The following is a 20,960-nucleotide window of genomic DNA, read 5'->3' as shown; positions in this document are numbered from 1 at the left end:
AGCGAGGGATGAACATTCTGAAGCTCAGACACGGATCCAGAACCAGAGGTGGAACGATCCAAACCTCCAGCAGAGCCCTGAACACCCAGATCTATCAATACCTGGTCAATACAGGTTCTGATCCGTTCAGCCTAGCGATCCAGTTTAAAACACAAACCTCGTTTCAAAACCAACATTCTGATAAAAAACGCAGAAGAAGAAGTTCTATGAAAGTTTAATGTTCCTTCCTGGTGGGAGGGGCTTACTGACATCTAGTGGTGGGGATGACGCCGTCACACGACGACGGTTCAATTCCCCAGAAAGGACAGAATATGAAAACAAAGTGAGCCGTCAGCTGGGAAACCCGCTGATCTGCACGAACGGTTCTGGAAGAGTTCTGGTTCTTCTGAAACAGTCCAGATGTGAAAACTACTCTGATCACTGTCAATCACGTCTCAGTGTGACCCCGCCCCTTTAACAACATCACCAGGGAAACCGCACCAGGGTCATGTGACCCGTCAGTGGGCTGGGCTCCACGTCGTCTCCGGGGTTTGACGCCGTTAAGATCGACCTTTTTAAAAAAACGGTGACGTTGGGACACGCCCACTGAAGCCTGCGTTGTGACCTGAGACCGAATCTCAGTTGGAGACCCAGGGAGGTTCTGTGGTGTAAACGAGGCAGAACCGGGTCAGGAGCAGGAGGACTGAGTCGGGTTAAGGCTTCAGGAGCACGTGGGACAAATGTTCCTTCCAGAACCAGTACTGAGGTGACGCGGCGAGGGTGACGGTGTGCGTGACGTCATGCTTGAACCAAAATGAAAGGGAGTCAAACCCACAAGCGGTTCTGATCCAGAGCTGCTGGTTTCAGACATGAACAGTTCTGCGTTGGTTCCTTTGGTTCCTGTGACTTTCAGGTGAACGGGTTAACTGAGAACCAGTCAGTGAGCTGGGCAGGTCCGACCCGACCCACCCGACTCCACGTCGGACGTCCTGCAGGTGGCGCTGCACAGTTCAGTGAGCAAGGCAGCAGGTTATTTACAGTAAAGCTCGCTTTCCTCTCTCCCCTCCTTCCGGGTCAGACTCGGCCCGTGGTCCTGAGGCCTGGCCCGTTTCCATGGAGACGAGGCACTTTTTGAACGGCTGGTTTTCTGTGGCGCGCCTCCGCCTGGACACCAGGGGGCGCTGCTGCGGGGAGGCACTTGGTCGTGGTGGGGGTCCGGCTCTGTTACGTCATCAGGATGGGCTTCTGCCGCACCTCCAGGATGTCTGCAACACAACCAGCGCGTCAGAACCAGCAGAACCCCCGCTGGGCGTGGCGGGCGGCGCCCTCACCTGTGGTGATGCGGTGCAGCGGCAGCGTGACGTAGGTCAGGTGCGAGTACAGCAGGAAGTAGTCCTCCGTCCGGTTCAGTTTCAGCCAGGAGCCGACGAGCGAGCGGCCGGTTCCGGACAGCGAGCGCGAGCGGAGGTTGGTGGTGGCGTGGAGATCTGGGGGTACACACCACAAACTCAGAACAGACCCGTGACCCGCCTGAACCAGAGTCTGAGTGGGCGGGGCTGACCTTCGTCCTCCTCCTCCCTGAAGAACTCCTCGCTGTCGTTGGCGGAGTGGGACTTCTTCATCTCTGTGATCCGGTTTCGAGGCATTTTCCTCCTCAGAGACGGCGAGAAGAAGGAGGGGCGGGTCCTCTCCGGCGTGGGGGGGGTACTGAACGACGTCACCTGAGGAGACACAGCGTGAGCGGGAAGGGGGCGGAGCTGTTGACAGATTGATGGAGGCGCTCCTCACCCTCTCCTGCACGGGGGAGGGCTGCTCCTCCTCGGTGCCGCAGGGCGACGTGTCGCCCGTGGGGACCCTGCTGACCGCCATCTCTGCGTGACCTTTGCCCTGCGGCCCCTTCATCCTCACAAACTCCATGTTGTTGTACTTGTAGAAGCCGAAAGACATCCGCTGCGCCATTTTAGCGGCCACGCTCACCTGCAGGGAGACCGGGTCAGTCCAGAACCGAGCCTTAAAACAAACCAGTCAGTCCAGACTTCAACTAGCAACCCTCCCTGCTGACAGCCGTTTCTGAGCGCGCTCAGTGCACCTAAAAGCTGCTGCATTCAGAGGAAGCCGTAAGCTAGCTTCTGTCAGACGCTGGCGCTAGCGTCCTGAGTCTCAGCTCTGTGATTGGTGGGTTTCACGGCGCCCCCTGTCATTGGCTGATGTGACTGAAGCCCCGCCTCCTCACCCGGTTGTCGTAGACCTTCTTCAGCGCCTCGTAGCGAATGGAGCCCTGGAAGATGACGCCCTGGAAGGTGTTGCTCTTGTCGCTGGCCACCAGCTCCACGCAGACCATCTCGCCCTCGCCGACCGTCATGTCCCTGAACACCTGCACACACGCGTCATGTGACTGCACTCGCATCAGCCCCGCCTCCCCCCATCCGGGATCCAGATTCCAGGCCTGCACCCGCTCCAAGCGTTTGCAGGTCTGGGTAGCTCGGTTGGAAAGGTGGAAGGCTGCCACGCAGAAATCCAGGGTTCGATTCCCAGAGGGGAATCAACAATGGTACTGGGGGCAATTACCAATTAACATCTCTCAGTTGGGGCCCTTGGGCAAGACCCTTAACGCTACTGCCTCCCAGCATGAATGGTGACGGACAGAGGAAACGTAGCCGGGAACTGGCAGCCACGCCTCTAATCCATTATTATTATGACCCGGTTCCTCTGGCGTGCTGAGAACCTCAGAGGAACCCTGCTGCAGAGGTTCCTGGACATTCTCTTCAGGTGTGAGGAAGTTTGGTTCGCAGGAGCGCCGAACCAACAGAAACATTTCAGGATGGTTTCTCCTGATGGCGGCGAGGAGGAGGCGGGACCCGCCCTGATCGGCGCCGTACCTCTTCAAAGTTGTCGATCATGAAGAAGATGTTGGGGTAGCTCATCTTGGACTCCTCCCCTTTGCTGTCCATGGCGTGTTTACTGGGCGAGGCGAACACTTCCTGTCAGAGAACAATGAAGAACGCGTGAGACGTCCAGCTGAGAAGGCGGAGCCTGACCTTCTGACCTCCCGCACCTGACACTTCTTCCTGTGGATGTGGATGTCCCCCGCGTCTGAGCGCGTGCAGACCGCGCACGTCACCACGTAGTCCAGCTGCAAAACAGCGGAGGTTAACAGACAGGCACAGGCCTGCAGGTGGCGCCGTGCCAACGCCACGATGACTGGCGGCTTCACCTTCTGCAGGATGAGGTTCAGGTAGACGCTCTCCTCCCAGTCGATGTCAGGGTCTCCGAGGCCCGGCAGCTTCTTGGAGTCCCTCCTGTAGACCTCCACCTCCACCTGGAACACAGCACCTGGATCAGGGAGGAGCCGGCTGGCCCATCACTCACAGCAAAGGCGGAGGGGATACACAGAATCTGAGGGTCTGACCTGAACCTCCTGCTCCGTCATTAGGGGTCATGTGACCCGTCAGAACGCCAAAAAGCACACAGGTGGAGGTTCTGCTGCTTTTCTGGGTTGGATAAAGCTTCAGGAAGTTCTGTGTTCCTGCAGACCCAACCACTGAAGAACGTCTAGAACTTTTCTTCTGCTGTGAGCCCAGATCTGCTGAACAGAACCTGCGGCCACCTTCCAAGCCAGAACACCTGGAGTCTGTTCAGGAGGACTGGACCAGAACAGCAGAAAGGTTCTGGCAGCTCAGACCAGCGACGTCTGGATAATAGAACAGAAAGGCTCTGCCTTTTGTCCATTTGAGGTTCTTCAGTGTGTTCTCCTCAGAGATCTGTGACAGCAGCTCCTGGTCTGGGTAACTCCTCACCTTTCTGCCCTCGCCGTTGTCCGCGCTCATGTAGGCCGGCTTCCTGCGCACGTAGAACAGCATATCGTCCTGCCGCGGCGCCCACTTCTCCATGAAGTAGGTGGAGAACATCCAGGTCCAGAAAACGATGCGGTCGTCCTTAAAGCAGCCTGCAGGCACAGAGCAGGAGGTCAGAGCGGCCTGGTGCCTTCACTGACCTGTCAGCGAGGCGCTGTGCCTTCACTGACCTGTCAGCGAGGCGCGGTGCCTTCACTGACCCGCCAGCGAGGCGCGGTGCCTTCACTGACCCGCCAGCGAGGCGCGGTGCCTTCACTGACCCGTCAGCGAGGCGCGGTGCCTTCACTGACCTGTCAGCGATGCCTTCACTGACCCGTCAGCGAGGCGCGATGCCTTCACTGACCCGCCAGCAGGCCGCGGTGCCTTCACTGACCTGTCAACGATGCCTTCACTGACCCGTCAGCGGGGCGCGGTGCCTTCACTGACCCGTCAGCGAGGCGCAGTGCCTTCACTGACCCGCCAGCGAGGCGCGGTGCCTTCACTGACCCGCCAGCGAGGCGCGGTGCCTTCACTGACCCGTCAGCGAGGCGCGGTGCCTTCACTGACCCGTCAGCGAGGCGCGGTGCCTTCACTGACCCGCCAGCGAGGCGCGGTGCCTTCACTGACCCGCCAGCAGGCCGCGGTGCCTTCACTGACCTGTCAACGATGCCTTCACTGACCCGTCAGCGAGGCGCGGTGCCTTCACTGACCCGTCAGCGAGGCGCGGTGCCTTCACTGACCCGCCAGCGAGGCGCGGTGCCTTCACTGACCCGTCAGCGAGGCGCGGTGCCTTCACTGACCCGCCAGCAGGCCGCGGTGCCTTCACTGACCTGTCAGCGATGCCTTCACTGACCCGTCAGCGAGGCGCGATGCCTTCACTGACCCGCCAGCGAGGCGCGGTGCCTTCACTGACCCGTCAGCGAGGCGCGGTGCCTTCACTGACCCGTCAGCGAGGCGCGGTGCCTTCACTGACCCGTCAGGGAGGCGCGGTGCCTTCACTGACCCGCCAGCAGGCCGCGGTGCCTTCACTGACCCGCCAGCAGGCCGCGGTGCCTTCACTGACCTGTCAGCGATGCCTTCACTGACCCGTCAGCGAGGCGCGGTGCCTTCACTGACCCGCCAGCGAGGCGCGGTGCCTTCACTGACCCGCCAGCAGGCCGCGGTGCCTTCACTGACCTGTCAACGATGCCTTCACTGACCCGTCAGCGAGGCGCGGTGCCTTCACTGACCCGCCAGCAGGCCGCGGTGCCTTCACTGACCTGTCAGCGATGCCTTCACTGACCCGTCAGTGAGGCGCGGTGCCTTCACTGACCCGCCAGCAGGCCGCGGTGCCTTCACTGACCTGTCAGCGATGCCTTCACTGACCCGTCAGCGAGGCGCGATGCCTTCACTGACCCGCCAGCAGGCCGCGGTGCCTTCACTGACCTGTCAGCGATGCCTTCACTGACCCGTCAGCGAGGAGCGGTGCCTTCACTGACCCGCCAGCGAGGCGCGGTGCCTTCACTGACCTGTCAGCGATGCCTTCACTGACCCGTCAGCGAGGCGCGGTGCCTTCACTGACCCGTCAGCGAGGCGCGGTGCCTTCACTGACCTGCCAGCGAGGCGCGGTGCCTTCACTGACCCGCCAGCGAGGCGCGGTGCCTTCACTGACCCGTCAGCGAGGCGCGGTGCCTTCACTGATCTGTCAGCGATGCCTTCACTGACCTGCCAGCGAGGCGCGGTGCCTTCACTGACCCGTCAGCGAGGCGCGGTGCCTTCACTGACCTGTCAGCGATGCCTTCACTGACCTGTCAGCGATGCCTTCACTGACCTGCCAGCGAGGCGCGGTGCCTTCACTGACCCGCCAGCGAGGCGCGGTGCCTTCACTGACCCGTCAGCGAGGCGCGGTGCCTTCACTGATCTGTCAGCGATGCCTTCACTGACCTGCCAGCGAGGCGCGGTGCCTTCACTGACCCGTCAGCGAGGCGCGGTGCCTTCACTGACCCGTCAGCGAGGCGCGGTGCCTTCACTGATCTGTCAGCGATGCCTTCACTGACCTGCCAGCGAGGCGCGGTGCCTTCACTGACCCGTCAGCGAGGCGCGGTGCCTTCACTGATCTGTCAGCGATGCCTTCACTGACCTGCCAGCGAGGCGCGGTGCCTTCACTGACCCGTCAGCGAGGCGCGGTGCCTTCACTGACCTGTCAGCGATGCCTTCACTGACCCGCCAGCGAGGCGCGGTGCCTTCACTGACCCGTCAGCGAGGCGCGGTGCCTTCACTGACCTGTCAGCGATGCCTTCACTGACCCGTCAGCGAGGCGCGGTGCCTTCACTGACCCGCCAGCAGGCCGCGATGCCTTCACTGACCTCACAGCCGTCTCCTCCTACACACCTGAACGTTCTGAGCTTTTCCAGAAACAAGATCCTTCTTAGATGAAGCTTCAAAACAATGAAACCTCCAAAATAAAGGTACTTTCCTACAAAATAAGACCACTCTAAAGCATACCAATAGTTTGAGCAGGAGAACCCTGAGAACTGAGACCAGCTGCTGGAATCTGACCCACATGAAGGACCGTGTCCTTGAGCAGAACTCTGTCACGTCACCTGTGAGGCAGAGCGACACCGGATGGTTCCTTCCGTTACCTAGAGGAACCGGTTCTGGGTTTCACGTGGACTCGGATAAAACGGTTTCACTACTGAAGTCAGCCGTGTGGAGTATTACTGAAGTACTGTAGGAGAGTAACGTGTACTTTTCGTTACTCTCACATTAGTGCTGATTTTCACTTCATTACGTCTTCGGACAGACCCACCGCGAGGCGTTCACGGACAGAAAGGCCATCTGGATCTTTCTCCATCTTTTTCCTGTCATGTTGACCTTCTGGCCAACTTCCTGTCAGGGTTCACAAACTTCCTGTTTCCTCGGCTGAAGTCTGCTCACCTGGAGATGGAACAAACCAACCTAAGCAAATGGGGGTGTTCAGGTGACCTTAATGAAACCGGTTTAATATTGATAATTAGGGTTATCAGGCTAATGGATTAATTAAAAAACAAGTAATCAGTAGTAAAGTAATAGATTACTTTTGAACACTAATCTGTACCGTCTGTCTGGAGGAAATCCTAGAACTTTCACCCTTTTGTTCTTCATGGCAGAACCGGAAGCAGACTCTGCAGCTTCCCGTTTTATTTTGAGGATCTGAGAACCAGCTGACCAGGAGAACCGATCAGAACCAGAACCTCCTGGACCTTCGGCACAACTGGGTGAATAAACAGAACCTTCTAGGTGATGATGACGAAGGTAAAGGATCCACACAGCGGGTAGATCGGCAGCAACAAAAACCGGAGCTTCAGGGTCTGATCGGCCCCCCCGGGGGGGGGGGGGGGGGGGGGGGTTCTGGAGCTCCCGGTTCTCCGTCCGACGCGCGGAGGCGGGACTCACCGATCCCGCTGAGCTCCTGGCGGCTGTTCAGGCGGTTCCTCTCGTCGGCGATGGCCTTCAGCATCTGCTGCAGGGAGCCGTCCAGCTCCCCGTTCTCCTCCTGCGCGGGCGCGACGGCCTGACACGAACCGGGAAAGGACGCCATCTCCGCGCCGGGATCATGACAGTCCGGAGACCGACGGCGGCTGGAATGGAGGGAGGGGGGGGGGCGCCGGGCGGGGTGGATCCCCGACTTCTCGGTTTCCGGCGCGGATGGCGGGTCTGAACGGGGGCGCCGAGCGGGGGGTGGGGGGACTGTGGTCAGCTGGAAACACCCCTCACACTTCCGGTAACAACGTGACGCTCTTAAAGGCACAGAGCAGCGAAGCGGGCGCGCGCACGGCGAATCCGCTGTACCGACGGGAGCCGCGGCTCCCGTCCGAACCAACAGAAACCCAATGTCACGAAACCCGAACCAGAGCCTAAATGCAATTTAACAGGAACAAGGACATAACAGTTCTGGAAAAGTTATGGCGGGAACTCTAGGTTTTCTCACGCGCGACTCGAACAAAGCGTTTTTGGCTTCACTCGATTTGGGGTTGGAGACACCTCCCTAGGTTCTGGTTCGGTTTGGACCGAGCAATGAGTAAAGCCTTAATTAATTTGTGAATTCGGAACCAAAGCTAGCATTAGCCGAGCATCCTGGACAGACGGCGGCGCGTGCGGGATTCCGGCTCGGCCTGGTGCGTGTTTACCGCTGCGGGGTCACGTGCTGCCTAAAAAAAAAAAAGAGACCCATTTCCAGGGGATGACGCCGGTGCGCGCACGCGGACTTCGGCCGTTCGGACTGCACCGCCCCACAGGCCGAGCGTGCCTGATCAACGAACGTACCCCCTCCCCCCGTTTTAGACAAAAGATGACGTCATTTTATTTACGAGGACGCCCCGCGCCGGGTGATGACCTGGGGGGTATTCCAGGAAGCAAGATTAAACTAGCCTGACTTTGAGCCTGAACTCTGGCTGAAATCCGCCTGAACTTGCTTACTCTGGGTATGTCGGTTCCAAAAGACCGGATATGATTTGGCGTAATTACGCTCGACTTGGTAACCCTGGGTTAATGCTCGTGCACGGAAGGTACATAAAGACATTCTCAATAGATCGCCGATTTCTGGAGTCACCATGGAAACGCGTGGAGAAAAAAAAAAGAAAGCGCGACACTTGAGACGGAAGTGAGACGGAGTCTGAGATTTTAATGACGGCGGTTAAAAATTATAAGTCCATCAAAAAAGTAACACGGCTGAAAGATAATTTAGTTAAATTAATTCAAACTCAATAATTGTTTATACAACTCAAATCTACGTATTTATCTAACTAAATGTCACATTACTCCATTAATCTTTTTTCCATCTTAATTACTTATATTTCTTGAACTTTCATATGTCTAAGTTTGAGCCGGCAGATATTCTCATTTGTATAACAATAAAAAGAACGGAAAGACAATGCACCGAGTGCAAAAACTCACTAAAGAATTTTCCGTCACTGTCATAACAGCACTAAGCGGTAGGGGTGCTATATAAACTCATCATCCTCTCCCTCCCTCTCACTCATGGTGCAGAGACGTAAGCATAGTAGGACAAAATAGCTCGGCTAAACACGGTGAAACACAGTAAAACAGCTATACAACTAAACACATTTAGTAAAAAACCCACACTTAAACCCAAATCCGTCCAGACAGGCAAAGGGAATGGTATCCCACAATCCCTTGCGGTGCCGATCTAACAGCAGCATCAAAGTTACACCTACTTAATTGAATTAATTTGAACGAAAGGAAAATAACTGTCTGAAAACTACGTGTTATTTTTAACAAAAAAATTTCTAACAAAAAAAATGATTTATCTTAACTGAAGCAAATAATTAAGTTAGATCAAAGTAATAAGTTTCTCTTTCCAACATCCATACGTGGTCTTATCACCCTCTCACGGTGGAAAAAGTATTATCTGAGCTTCTTCATCCACTAAATCATCTTCAAATGGACACGCCATGCTGCTTCTCCTCTCTGAAAACAAACTAACCTTCAACTAAACCTGCTCCAGACCAGGTTATGTTCAGAGCATGCGTTGCTATGGCAACTTGACCCACCCTGAAACATACCTCCATTTCTGGAACCGAAAGCCGAGGTTATCAACTTCCTTAGCCTCAAACTTATCGTGGGAGCTAGCATAATCTGCTTTCTGGAATACCCCCCGGAAGCCAAAGTTTCTTCTGCCGTTTTTGACAGTAAAGACTGAATACAGCAGTTTAGTGACGGAATCAGGAGCAGAACCCGCTGGTTCTGAAGGAAGTTCCTGTACGTTTGAGACCAGATGGACGGAGCCTTCTCCGTCACTCAGGTGTTGGTGTGTCACGTGGTTTTGTCAGGGCGACCACAGCTCGCTCTGACCCAGAAACCCGCGTTAGTCTTTCAGGCTAAAACACTGTGGTGCATTCAGGGACACACAGGAACAGTCAGATTGTTTCACACTGGTCTTCAGCTGTTTATAAAAAAAACCAAAATAATAATAAATCAAGCTTTCCAGCACAGTGTCATTTCTTCTTTGGATCACGGGGCTCTCACATGGAGGCCACACCCCCCACGTGTGGTCATGGCGTTCCTTCCAGGATTCAATGTTCAGATGAAACCCCGCCGGATGTCGGCTGCCTTGCCCCCAAATGATCTGAACCGGGGTAGCGGTCGACCAAGGGGGTCTGAAAGGGGCCCAATGGGGTCGTGTCGGGGGCGGGGCAGGAGGCCGTGCGGGAGATTGGGTCTTTGGTCATAATCCCCCCCAATAATGCCTGGCACAGGGGGGAAGGGGCGGGGCAAAGGATGAAAGATGTGATGGCCAATAGGAGGGGTCATCAGTCGGGTGGCGCTGCGGCGGCTTTCAGAGCGAAAGACAAACATCGTTTTGTAGAGCTGAAAGGAAACATGGCAACAGGTGAGACAGGCTGTTTGCAGACTGTTTACAGGCTGGTTGCAGGCTGATTGCAGAATGTTTACAGGCTGTTTGCAGGCTGATTGCAGACTGTTTACAGGCTGTTTAAAGGCTGATTGCAGACTGTTTACAGGCTGGTTGCAGGCTGATTGCAGAATGTTTACAGGCTGTTTGCAGGCTGATTGCAGACTGTTTACAGGCTGTTTAAAGGCTGATTGCAGACTGTTTACAGGCTGTTTGCAGGCTGATTGCAGAATGTTTGCAGGCTGATTGCAGACTGTTTGCAGGCTGATTGCAGAATGTTTACAGACTGTTTACAGGCTGGTTGCAGACTGTTTGCAGACTGTTTACAGGCTGTTTACAGGCTGTTTGCAGGCTGATTGCAGACTGTTTGCAGGCTGGTTGCAGGCTGATTGCAGACTGTTTGCAAACTGTTTGCAGGCTGATTGCAGAATGTTTGCAGGCTGATTGCAGAATGTTTACAGACTGTTTACAGGCTGGTTGCAGACTGTTTGCAGACTGTTTACAGGCTGTTTACAGGCTGGTTGCAGGCTGATTGCAGACTGTTTGCAAACTGTTTGCAGGCTGATTGCAGAATGTTTGCAAACTGTTTACAGGCTGTTTGCAGGCTGATTGCAGAATGTTTGCAGGCTGATTGGAGACTGTTTACAGGCTGTTTACAGACTGTTTGCAGGCTGATTACAGGCTGTTTGCAGAATGTTTACAGGCTGATTGCAGACTGTTTGCAAACTGTTTACAGACTGTTTGCAGACTGTTTACAGGCTGTTTACAGACTGTTTGCAGGCTGATTGCAGAATGTTTACAGACTGTTTGCAGGCTGTTTACAGACTGTTTGCAGGCTGTTTACAGGCTGTTTGCAGACTGTTTACAGGCTGTTTGCAGGCTGATTGCAGGCTGTTTGCAGAATGTTTGCAGACTGTTTGCTGGCTGTTTACAGACTTTTTGCAGACTGTTTACAGGCTGTTTGCAGGCTGATTGCAGACTGTTTGCAGACTGTTTGCAGACTGTTAACAGACTGTTTGCAGACTGTTTGCAGACTGTTTGCAGACTGTTTACAGGCTGATTGCAGGCTGATTGCAGGCTGTTTGCAGGCTGATTGCAGAATGTTTACAGACTGTTTGCAGGCTGTTTGCAGACTGTTTACAGACTGTTTGCAGGCTGTTTACAGACTGTTTGCAGGCTGATTGCAGACTGTCTGCAGGCTGATTGCAGACTGTTTGCAGAATGTTTGCAGGCTGTTTGCAGGCTGTTTGCAGACTGTTTACAGACTGTTTGCAGGCTGTTTACAGACTGTTTGCAGGCTGATTGCAGACTGTCTGCAGGCTGATTGCAGAATGTTTACAGACTGTTTGCAGGCTGTTTGCAGACTGTTTACAGACTGTTTACAGACTGTTTGCAGGCTGTTTACAGACTGTTTGCAGGCTGATTGCAGACTGTCTGCAGGCTGATTGCAGGCTGTTTACAGACTGTTTCCAGGCTGTTTACAGACTGTTTGCAGGCTGATTGCAGACTGTCTGCAGGCTGATTGCAGGCTGTTTGCAGAATGTTTGCAGACTGTTTACAGGCTGATTGCAGACTGTTTGCAGACTGTTTGCAGACTGTTTGCAGGCTGTTTGCAGACTGTTTACAGACTGTTTGCAGGCTGTTTACAGACTGTTTACAGGCTTTTTGCAGACTGTTTGCAGGCTGTTTGCAGACTGTTTACAGACTGTTTGCAGGCTGTTTGCAGGCTGTTTACAGACTGTTTGCAGGCTGATTGCAGACTGTCTGCAGGCTGATTGCAGGCTGTTTACAGACTGTTTGCAGGCTGATTGCAGAATGTTTACAGACTGTTTGCAGGCTGTTTGCAGACTGTTTACAGACTGTTTACAGACTGTTTGCAGGCTGTTTACAGACTGTTTGCAGGCTGATTGCAGACTGTCTGCAGGCTGATTGCAGGCTGTTTACAGACTGTTTCCAGGCTGTTTACAGACTGTTTGCAGGCTGATTGCAGACTGTCTGCAGGCTGATTGCAGGCTGTTTGCAGAATGTTTGCAGACTGTTTACAGGCTGATTGCAGACTGTTTGCAGACTGTTTGCAGACTGTTTGCAGGCTGTTTGCAGGCTGTTTGCAGACTGTTTGCAGGCTGTTTGCAGACTGTTTACAGACTGTTTGCAGGCTGTTTGCAGAATGTTTACAGACTGTTTGCAGGCTGTTTACAGGCTGATTCATTCATGAATTAAGCCCACCTTCCTTCTGTTCATGTTCTGGTTTGTCCTCTAAGCTTCACACATATTAGTTAGATTTTCTAATTAAAAGCCTCCTTTGACTGAAATCAAAGCCGTGGAGGACCCATCACTGTGGGTCCCCACACATCTCACACCCGTGTGACAGTTTCACTCCCTCCTCACCTCCTTCCAGTCCGAGTCATTTGATCTGTTTCCACCAGAACCTGAAGCACAAACATGACATCATTGAGGTCCAAATGTTTCAGACTGAAAACGCGGTTCCTTCACATTCAACAGAAACTGAAGAATAATCTGCTGACGTCTTTAGATCAGACTAGTAGCTTCATTTATTCTCTACATGTGTGTAAAAACACAGAAATGTCTGTTTTCCTGGTGAATCCTGGTCCGCAGCTGGTCTCTGGCTGAAGAACGTGCAGCTTCTCTGATTCTGAAGTTTAAAAAAACGTGGCGGAGAAGCAGCTCTAACCTGGGAAATCACGGCGGTACAGGTGTCTCCACAGCGAGGAGTCTGCTGCTGCGGCGTTCAGAAGTCGACAGACGGCGGACAGCCTGAGAAGCGAGCGCACGTCCAGCAGGCGGAGCACCCTGAGGAGAAGCTCTGGAGGGAGGGCCTGCAGGCCGAACGCCCAGGGCAGAGCCATGGCTGCAACGGAAAGAAAACGCTTTCTGCTCCACTCTGATTCACACTCTGGCGCCCCCCAGTGGTACAGAAAGCCACAGCAGGGAGACACCAGGAAGTCCATCGCCGTTCAAATGATGCGTTTCCTGTTTGACAGCATTTTCTGTTCTTTTTAATATTTTATAGCGGCATGTATTGGCGATACGATGGATATCAAGAAACATACTAAGTCTGTGCCACAACAATATTTCAATCTTTTTTTAAAAAGGATGAATAAAACGATATTGTGATATCAAACATTCTCCCGGCCCTACCTGCACCCCTAACATTTGATCAAACGTTCTGCTGCTCCCTGTAGGGGGCGCCACAGCTTCCTGGTAGCTCCACCCTCTGCCTCCTTGTGGGCGTGGCTCACAAAAGCAGACCGGCCCCCTCGGCTGCGTTTACCTTCTCTGGCGGCGGCGATCAGAGGGTAGGCCAGCTGGTCTTTGAAGACGCGGGACAGCTTTCGGAGGTCCTTGAAGGCCGCGGCGGCACTTCCCCCTGAAGGACAGCACACACAGCATTACTCAGCGGCGCTGCGGCGTCGAGCCTCCCCGCCGCCTGCCTACCTGCCCACTCCTGAGTCACGAAGCTGGACGCCTTCAACTGGAGCTTCCGGACCGAACCCACATTCTCTAGAACCTTCAGGGTGGCTACAGAACACCAACCGGAAACGTCAGAGTCTGGGACGCCTTCCTCTGAAGACGCTGAAAAACCTCACCGTTGACGACGAGCTGGGGGCCCATGACCACGCCCACCACGGAGGCAGAGCTGCTGCCACACAGAGGGTGAGTGTACTGCAGCCTGTAGGTGGTGGCGCTGGACCTCCACCCTGCCGGCATTTCAGCAGGCTTCATCGCACAGCCCTGAAGACAGCAGAGGTGAGACCGCCGGGCCCCCGAGGACCCCCCAGGACAGAGAAAAAGCCCCCGTTCCACTCACTTGCGACGTGAAGCCGGCCTCCAGCATGAGAACGTGCGACGCCACCACCACGGCGTCGTCAGGACAGCTGACCTGCGCCGTGTGGTAGAGGAGGTCCAGGGACAGGGGGGCCTGACCGTCCTCCGCCTCGCTGCACAGGATGGGCTCCCAGAGCGGCGCCGGGTCAGCGTCTGGCTGGGCCGAGCCCGCGGGTTCGATGCTGCCAGGCGGCTGGAGGGAAGAACAGAAGCCGTTTCATTCGGACCAGAAAGACGTGAAGACAACAAGAGGTCGCAGATGGAGGAGACAGAGGAGGCTGAACGCAGATCTTCATCATCAGAAGATCAACCGGAACATTTCAGGAACGGCGGGGAGGAAGAACGCTGGACAGGTTCTTCTGAAAATGAACCGAGGTCTGGATCCATCTTCACCTTTGGATTCTGAGGAGCTTCTGCTCCTCACCGCTGAGTCAGACAAGAAGCTCCTCCTGTCTACTGCAGAACCCCTCAGGACTTCCCAGAACCCCTGAGGACATCGCAGAACCCCTCAGGACATTCGCAGAACCCCTCAGGACATCGCAGAACCCCTCAGGACATCGCAGAACCCCTCAGGACTTCCCAGAACCCCTGAGGACATCGCAGAACCCCTCAGGACATTCGCAGAACCCCTCAGGACTTCCCAGAACCCCTCAGGACATCGCAGAACCCCTCAGGACATCCCAGAACCCCTCAGGACATCCCAGAACCCCTCAGGACATCGCAGAACCCTTCAGGACACCGCAGAACCCTTCAGAACCCATCAGGACATCGCAGAACCCCTCAGGACATCGCAGAACCCCTCAGGACATCGCAGAACCCCTCAGGACATCGCAGAACCCCTCAGGACATCGCAGAACCCCTCAGGACATCGCAGAACCCCTCAGAACATCGCAGAACCCCTCAGGACATCGCAGAACCCCTCAGGACATCGCAGAACCCCTCAGGACATCGCAGAACCCCTCAGAACATCGCAGAACCCTTCAGAACCCCTCAGGACATCGCAGAACCCCTCAGGACATCGCAGAACCCCTTAAAACATCACAGAACCCCTCAGGACATCGCAGAACCCTTCAGAACCCCTCGGGACATCCCAGAACCCCTCAGGACATCGCAGAACCCCCCAAGAACGCTTCAGTTTGAAGGACAGGAGACCTGAAGAGAAGCGTGTCTGCACAGCGACAGTCACGTGACCACCAGACTCCTGATGGTCCGCTGCGTCAGTGACGTCAGTGATGATGATGTCACAACGGCTGTCTGGCCTCCAGGGGGCGCCCCACTGAGAAAGTGACGTCACAGAAAGCCACTGGATTCATCTTCCTCTCTGAAGTTCTCTAAAGTCCAGACCTCCTAAGGCCAATCTTCTTCAGGATGAAGGTTTCTGACCTCCTTTTGTGTCAAAACATTCACTTACTAAGCCAAACGACTCACCTGGCTGTGGGCGGAGCTGCAGGCGGAGCCGCAGCTCTGCTGAGCATCGGTCACTGCGCTGGTCTCTGGAGCTGCAGACGGGGGCAGCAGGACCCAGATCAGATCTCCAGAGTCGATGCCGCAGGACACCAGGGTCTGGGCGGAGTCGGACAGCAGATCCGAGCCGTTCAGGGACAGTCCGAAGGCCGTGTCGGCGCTGAGAGGATGGAGGCAGAGTTCAGGAGGTCTTCCTCAAACATCAGGATCAATACGGACGAGCAGCGGTGGAGGAACCTGAGTCCGTGAGACGGCAGCAGCGTCTGCCGGATCAGCTCTGCCAGCTCCTGCAGGGTGGGCGCCTCTCCCTGGACCTCCAGCCTGCTGGTCTGCCGCTGGATTCGAACCCGCAGCTTCATGCTGCAGATAAAGCCACGTGCCCCCCACTTACAAACAGCTGAGCACCCACAAACACAACAGCAGCTGCAGCCACACGTTGAGCCCCACAGAAGTAAACTGATGGTTTCCAGCAGAAGCTGCTTTATTTGCTCACTTTTGCTTTGGTGTCATGCAGGTTTGGTCGCGTGGACGCGCTCCTGCACGCTCAGGCGCGCTCCTGCACGCTCAGGCGCGCTCCTGCACGCTCAGGCGCGCTCCTGCACGTTCAGGCGCGCTCCTGCAATGTTCTCATACTTCACTGGGAAAGCTAAACCAGCTTCAAAATATCAAACCTTGAGGTTCTGAACGTAGAACTGAATTGAAACTGAGCGGAAAGATTCCTGTGACAGCTACCCCCCCCCCCCCCGCGCGCACGTGGGCGGAGTTCAGAACTGCTGCGCTCTAATTAAGCCCCGCCCTTTACTAAAATAGAATTATTAGTTTTCTTACAACCTCTAGAAAGTTGTAATAATAATGATAAACAGGAAGGAAGTTTTAAAGTTTTAATACCAACTGTCTCTTTACGGGGGGGGGGCATAAATAACAGAGGTTTGATGCAGTTTTAATGTCTGTAAATTGAATGATGTACTTAGTTACTGCGGGCAGGAGTACCGTTACTTTTACAGCGTTTAACTACACAAAACCACAGCAGACGGATGAACAGCATCACTGCATAAACCAAGAATTCATCATTTTCGCTTTAGCGCGTGCGCTAACCTTCAAACTGCTGCGTAACGTCCGTGAGGTTCGGCTTAAAGTTCACTCACCTGCTTCACCTGCCGGTTAAGACGCACCTGTGCTGCAGAAAAGAACCCGGAGAACCTCGGGATGAAGGAAACGGGTCGTTATCGGCTCTTTTGGGGGCCTTTTACCTCAACAACACAAACAGCGTCGAGCCGCGTGCACAGCTTCCGCTCTGGATTTTCAGAACAAAAGTCATTGCGACCACTAGAGGAGCAGCAGACAAATGAACGAATACCCTTACTAGTAACTAGTCTGGCCATTGTTATTTTTCAAATATGTACTAAGAAATTTGGCATAAAAATATGAATTAAATGCAAACTAAAACTGAAGAGCCCAAATAGATACTTCGTGAAATCTAATCCTTAAATCAAAAGTAGCTTTTATGTAAAGTTTCTATATTACTTTATTAGTTAATAGATGGTCAACAGTTTTTCTTTTGATTCTCAGCCACACAATCATGTTTGGACAAACTTCTTGTTAAAATGTTACGTGGTGCTGAATTTATTTTGAAAAACAACCGGAATCTGATCACTTCATAAGAAAAATACGGAAACTGAGCAGCTCAATGCTTAGAAAACTAACGTAAACTATAATTCTGCAAAAAGTAAATAAAAAGTAAATGTTTGATTAATTAATTTAAATCATTTTAGCTTTTTTTCTTCAGTGTGTTTTATTAAAGATTCTGCTGAGTCATTTAGAGCGTCACATCGCTTTTTGGAGCCTCCCGGCCTCCGTAGAGTTGGGAGCTTTTCTGCGTGGAGTAACCGCCGCTCTCAGACGTGAATCTGCCTCGTGGGGCCCGTTTGGATCGGAACCATGAGCAGAAGCTACAACGATGAGCTGCAGTACCTGGAGAAGCTGTCCGGGACTTGCTGGAGGATTAAGAAGGGCTTCGTGCCCAACATGCAGGTTAGCCGGTTAGCATCTGGTTCCGGACAGTCGTACAGAACAGGAGCGGGTTCGGGAGGGCTGGACGGGTTCTGACTGCAGTTCAGTTATTCTACATGGTCCCGTGTCTAATGGGCCGGAAGTGAACCGTTTCTGTGAGACTAACTGTTCTACAACATGACGAAGTGTTTTTCCCCCAAACAGTTTTGGGTTTGTGTTCTGGACCAGCAAAAGTGTAGCACGTGATGTGACGCAACCTGTTGAGGTACCATGTGGGCGTGTCTTGGGATCAATAAAGCTAGGCTCCGCCTCTGCCTGACAGGTTGAAGGGATCTTCTACGTGAACGAGCCTCTGGAGAAGCTGATGTTCGAGGAGCTTCGTAACGCCTGTCGAGGAGGAGGTCAGCTGATCGCCACGCCGCCAAAAGCTCTTGCGTGTTCGGGATTTCACCGGCTCGGTTCTCTCCCCAGGTGTGGGTGGGTTCCTTCCTGCCATGAAGCAGATCGGAAACGTGGCGGCGCTGCCTGGCATCGTGAACGTGAGCATGAGCGTGACACTTTCTAGGGCGTGCACGCCATCTTGCACTCACACTGGTGTCTCCTGCCGCAGAGGTCCATCGGTCTGCCGGACGTCCACTCCGGTTACGGATTCGCCATCGGAAACATGGCTGCGTTTGACATGAGTGATCCCAACGCCGTGGTGTCTCCAGGTAACCGATGGCGCCATGAAGCCGCTTCCTGTCAGGACTCTTCCCGGGAATGACTCTTCTGCTCCCTCTCAGGCGGCGTGGGATTCGACATCAACTGTGGCGTCCGTCTTCTAAGGACTAACCTGGACGAGCGGGACGTCCAGCCCGTGAAGGAGCAGCTGGCCCAGTCGCTGTTCGACCACATCCCGGTGGGGGTCGGCTCCAAAGGAGTCATCCCGATGGGAGCCAAGTGAGTGATGTCCCCTTCTCAGCAGGGACCGCCCACAGAGATGTGTCTCACCTGTCCCCCCACAGAGACCTGGAGGAGGCGCTGGAGATGGGCGTGGACTGGTCTCTGAGGGAGGGGTACGCCTGGGCCGAGGACAAGGAGCACTGCGAGGAGTACGGCCGGATGCTGCAGGCCGACCCCAACAAGGTGTCGTCCAAAGCCAAGAAGAGAGGCCTGCCGCAGGTACCCCTGCCCCCACGGGTGAGCTCTGAGGGGCGTGGCTTAATCTGATGGCTGTGTTTGTGTGGTAGCTGGGAACTCTGGGAGCAGGAAACCATTACGCCGAGATCCAGGTGGTGGATGAGATCTACAACGACTACGCAGCCAAGAAGATGGGCATCGACCACAAGGGGCAGGTGTGCGTGATGATCCACAGCGGCAGCAGAGGCCTCGGACACCAGGTGGCCACAGGTGAGCGCTGTGACCCGCCCAGCAGTGGTGGAGACCGCAGAGCTGTGAACCTTTGGCGCTGTTATTGACAGATGCGCTGGTTGCCATGGAGAAGGCCATGAAGCGCGACAACATCACAGTGAATGACCGACAGCTGGCGTGCGCCCGCATCACCTCCCAGGAGGGGCAGGACTACCTGAAGGGCATGGCGGCCGCAGGGAACTACGCCTGGGTCAACCGCTCCTCCATGACCTTTCTCACCAGACAGGTACCTGCAGGTCATTGAAGTGTCGACCCATCCGCTGGTTGTATTCTGGTCGGGTTCTTGAGCCGTCTGGCTTTGGCTCCAATGCCTTTTGGGGCAGCTGGCGGTCGACCTCTGACCTGTGTGTCAAAGTGTTCTTGGGCTGGACCCTGGACCCCACACTGGTTCTGGTGGTCTGTTTAGAGCCGGTCCACCGCCATCATGTGACCAGGAAGTGCCGTCAGGTATCCAGACAACAGTTCTGGTTCTGAACAGGTGAACGTGGAAACTGGGTTTATCTGGGCCTGTCGGTCAAACCCATCGACTGTATCAGAGAACTGGACTGAGCTGGACTGGTGTAGAAAACGTCTTACGTCTGGCTCCAGCCAGGAAGCCAATTCAGTCGCCATGTTGGAGCCAGATGACAGTGAGACAACGTTTCTATGGCAACTGCTGTCACCAATCAGTAGTAAGCTTGTTCTAAAAAACCCCCTTCCACTGAAGGCGACTCAGATCTGTCAATCAAATACTGAGGTGGGGGCCAGCGGGCACCGCATGCTTTTACCGAGGCATCTGATTGGTCGTTTTATGACTTGAACTACAGAAAAAATATTTTAAAAACAAAAAGCAAATGTATCGGATCCAGAACTGTTCTTCTGCCAAACAGTTGTTTATTTCTCTGTAGAAGTCTGTGGGATTTTGGCTTCTTGGAGCCACTTCCTGTTTGGAACGCCAGGGAGGCGTGGCCACTCATCCTCTTATACAGTCAATGGCCAAACCAGGACGTTTCTGAACTGGGGAAAAGTCTCAGAACCGCAGAACGTGTTCCGTCTGTCTCCGTCTGTCAGGCCTTCTCCAAAGTGTTCGGAACCACGCCGGACGACCTGGACATGCACGTCATCTACGACGTGTCCCACAACATCGCCAAGGTGGAGGAGCACATAGTGGACGGCAAGCAGAGGACGCTGCTGGTTCACCGCAAAGGCTCCACCCGCGCCTTCCCGCCGCACCACCCTCTGATCCCCGTGGATTACCAGGTAGGCCGCCGCCGCCGCCGGACCTGTAGCAGGCCGGGACCGCGCTCACGCCTTCTTGTCGTTGCAGCTCACAGGTCAGCCGGTTCTGATCGGGGGCACCATGGGAACCTGCAGCTACGTCCTGACGGGCACCGAGCAAGGCATGACGGAAACGTTCGGCACCACCTGCCACGGAGCGGTACGGGTCGCTCGTTTGCGGTTCTTTGCGGTGTGATCGGTCCGTCAGTGACCCGTCTTCCTATTGGGGTTTCAGGGCCGGGCCCTGTCCCGGGCAAAGTCCCGCCGGAACCTGGACTTTCAGGACGTTCTTGACAAGCTGGCTGACATGGGCATCGCCATCCGGGTGGCGTCACCCAAGCTGGTCATGGAGGAGGTGAGGCCGGCGCTCCAGCACCGGGAACTGGACTGTTGCGCTGAGAGCCTAAAGTTCTGGTGTGGTTTCAGGCTCCGGAGTCGTACAAAAACGTGACGGATGTGGTCAACACGTGTCACGACGCCGGCATCAGCAGGAAGGCCATCAAGCTACGGCCCATCGCCGTCATCAAAGGCTGAGCGCCGCCGAGCCAAACGGCTCCCAGGTTTCCTGTTTACCAGTGAATTTATGTTCAGGTCCGGTTCTGCTGTGGGACCGGTCCGTTTCAAATAAAGGTTCTATTTTCCAGCATGAGCGGGCTCTGATCCAACGTCTTCTGCACGTGGAGGTCTTGCTGAAGACCTGACACTTCCTGTTGACTTTCACAATAAAAGATGAGCAAGCTGAAGTCTGAGCTTAAAGGGAGTTTATTTTG

General features: G+C 54.6%; 3 protein-coding genes across 4 annotated transcripts; 1 reads left to right on the top strand and 2 right to left on the bottom strand.

Annotated features, from left to right (window-relative positions):
* Positions 1-198: 198 nt before the first annotated feature.
* kiaa0930 (KIAA0930 ortholog) lies at positions 199-8,181 on the bottom strand. The gene is made up of 10 exons (XM_023952235.1): positions 7,227-8,181; positions 3,777-3,925; positions 3,194-3,298; positions 3,035-3,112; positions 2,859-2,960; positions 2,213-2,353; positions 1,768-1,956; positions 1,541-1,700; positions 1,311-1,466; positions 199-1,244 (listed from the first exon to the last, which is right to left on the bottom strand). Exons 1-10 carry the CDS (start codon positions 7,369-7,371, stop codon positions 1,204-1,206), a joined length of 1,266 nt encoding a protein of 421 aa, XP_023808003.1. The 5' UTR covers positions 7,372-8,181; the 3' UTR covers positions 199-1,203.
* Positions 8,182-9,714: 1,533 nt separating this feature from the next.
* On the bottom strand, positions 9,715-17,044 carry fbxo7 (F-box protein 7). Of its 2 annotated transcripts, none has more exons than XM_004086965.4 (10): positions 16,659-17,044; positions 15,751-15,873; positions 15,478-15,673; positions 14,033-14,242; positions 13,812-13,956; positions 13,660-13,743; positions 13,496-13,591; positions 12,896-13,072; positions 12,592-12,632; positions 9,715-10,160 (listed from the first exon to the last, which is right to left on the bottom strand). In XM_004086965.4, the coding sequence occupies exons 2-10, from the start codon at positions 15,870-15,872 to the stop codon at positions 9,873-9,875; spliced, it is 1,359 nt and encodes a 452-aa protein (XP_004087013.1). In that variant the 5' UTR covers position 15,873; positions 16,659-17,044; the 3' UTR covers positions 9,715-9,872. The 2 variants fall into 2 exon arrangements, with proteins under 2 accessions (XP_004087013.1, XP_020557846.1); XM_020702187.2 differs by having other exon boundaries at positions 16,686-17,044.
* A 126-nt stretch (positions 17,045-17,170) lies between these two features.
* rtcb (RNA 2',3'-cyclic phosphate and 5'-OH ligase) lies at positions 17,171-20,933 on the top strand. Its single transcript, XM_004086964.2, has 12 exons — positions 17,171-17,544; positions 17,846-17,924; positions 17,995-18,062; positions 18,134-18,233; positions 18,306-18,462; positions 18,528-18,684; positions 18,753-18,912; positions 18,984-19,159; positions 19,984-20,172; positions 20,240-20,350; positions 20,426-20,545; positions 20,617-20,933. The coding sequence occupies exons 1-12, from the start codon at positions 17,452-17,454 to the stop codon at positions 20,722-20,724; spliced, it is 1,518 nt and encodes a 505-aa protein (XP_004087012.1). The 5' UTR covers positions 17,171-17,451; the 3' UTR covers positions 20,725-20,933.
* Positions 20,934-20,960: the final 27 nt, after the last annotated feature.

Source organism: Oryzias latipes, chromosome 23 (genome assembly GCF_002234675.1).
Source record: "Oryzias latipes chromosome 23, ASM223467v1".
In the NCBI taxonomy this organism is placed as follows: domain Eukaryota; kingdom Metazoa; phylum Chordata; class Actinopteri; order Beloniformes; family Adrianichthyidae; genus Oryzias; species Oryzias latipes.
Note: the sequence above shows the minus strand (reverse complement) of the source record. Positions and strands in the feature narration are given on the sequence as shown.

What these genes read in the sequence shown, in the direction of transcription:
- kiaa0930 (XM_023952235.1), bottom strand. Translation starts at nt 7,371, where the DNA reads ATGGCGTCCTTTCCCGGTTCGTGTCAGGCCGTCGCGCCCGCGCAGGAG. An exon ending in AGAAGGTCTACGACAACCGG is followed by an intron (nt 1,957 to 2,212) that starts GTGAGGAGGCGG and finishes GTCTCCCTGCAG; the next exon opens with GTGAGCGTGGCCGCTAAAAT. An exon ending in CCTCCCCCGTGCAGGAGAGG is followed by an intron (nt 1,701 to 1,767) that starts GTGAGGAGCGCC and finishes GTGTCTCCTCAG; the next exon opens with GTGACGTCGTTCAGTACCCC.
- fbxo7 (XM_004086965.4), bottom strand. Translation starts at nt 15,872, where the DNA reads ATGAAGCTGCGGGTTCGAATCCAGCGGCAGACCAGCAGGCTGGAGGTC. An exon ending in GCAGCTCCGCCCACAGCCAG is followed by an intron (nt 14,243 to 15,477) that starts GTGAGTCGTTTG and finishes TCTTCCCTCCAG; the next exon opens with CCGCCTGGCAGCATCGAACC. An exon ending in GTACCGCCGTGATTTCCCAG is followed by an intron (nt 12,633 to 12,895) that starts GTTAGAGCTGCT and finishes TTTGTGCTTCAG; the next exon opens with GTTCTGGTGGAAACAGATCA.
- rtcb (XM_004086964.2), top strand. Translation starts at nt 17,452, where the DNA reads ATGAGCAGAAGCTACAACGATGAGCTGCAGTACCTGGAGAAGCTGTCC. An exon ending in AGAAGAGAGGCCTGCCGCAG is followed by an intron (nt 18,685 to 18,752) that starts GTACCCCTGCCC and finishes TTTGTGTGGTAG; the next exon opens with CTGGGAACTCTGGGAGCAGG. An exon ending in TGATCCCCGTGGATTACCAG is followed by an intron (nt 20,173 to 20,239) that starts GTAGGCCGCCGC and finishes TTGTCGTTGCAG; the next exon opens with CTCACAGGTCAGCCGGTTCT.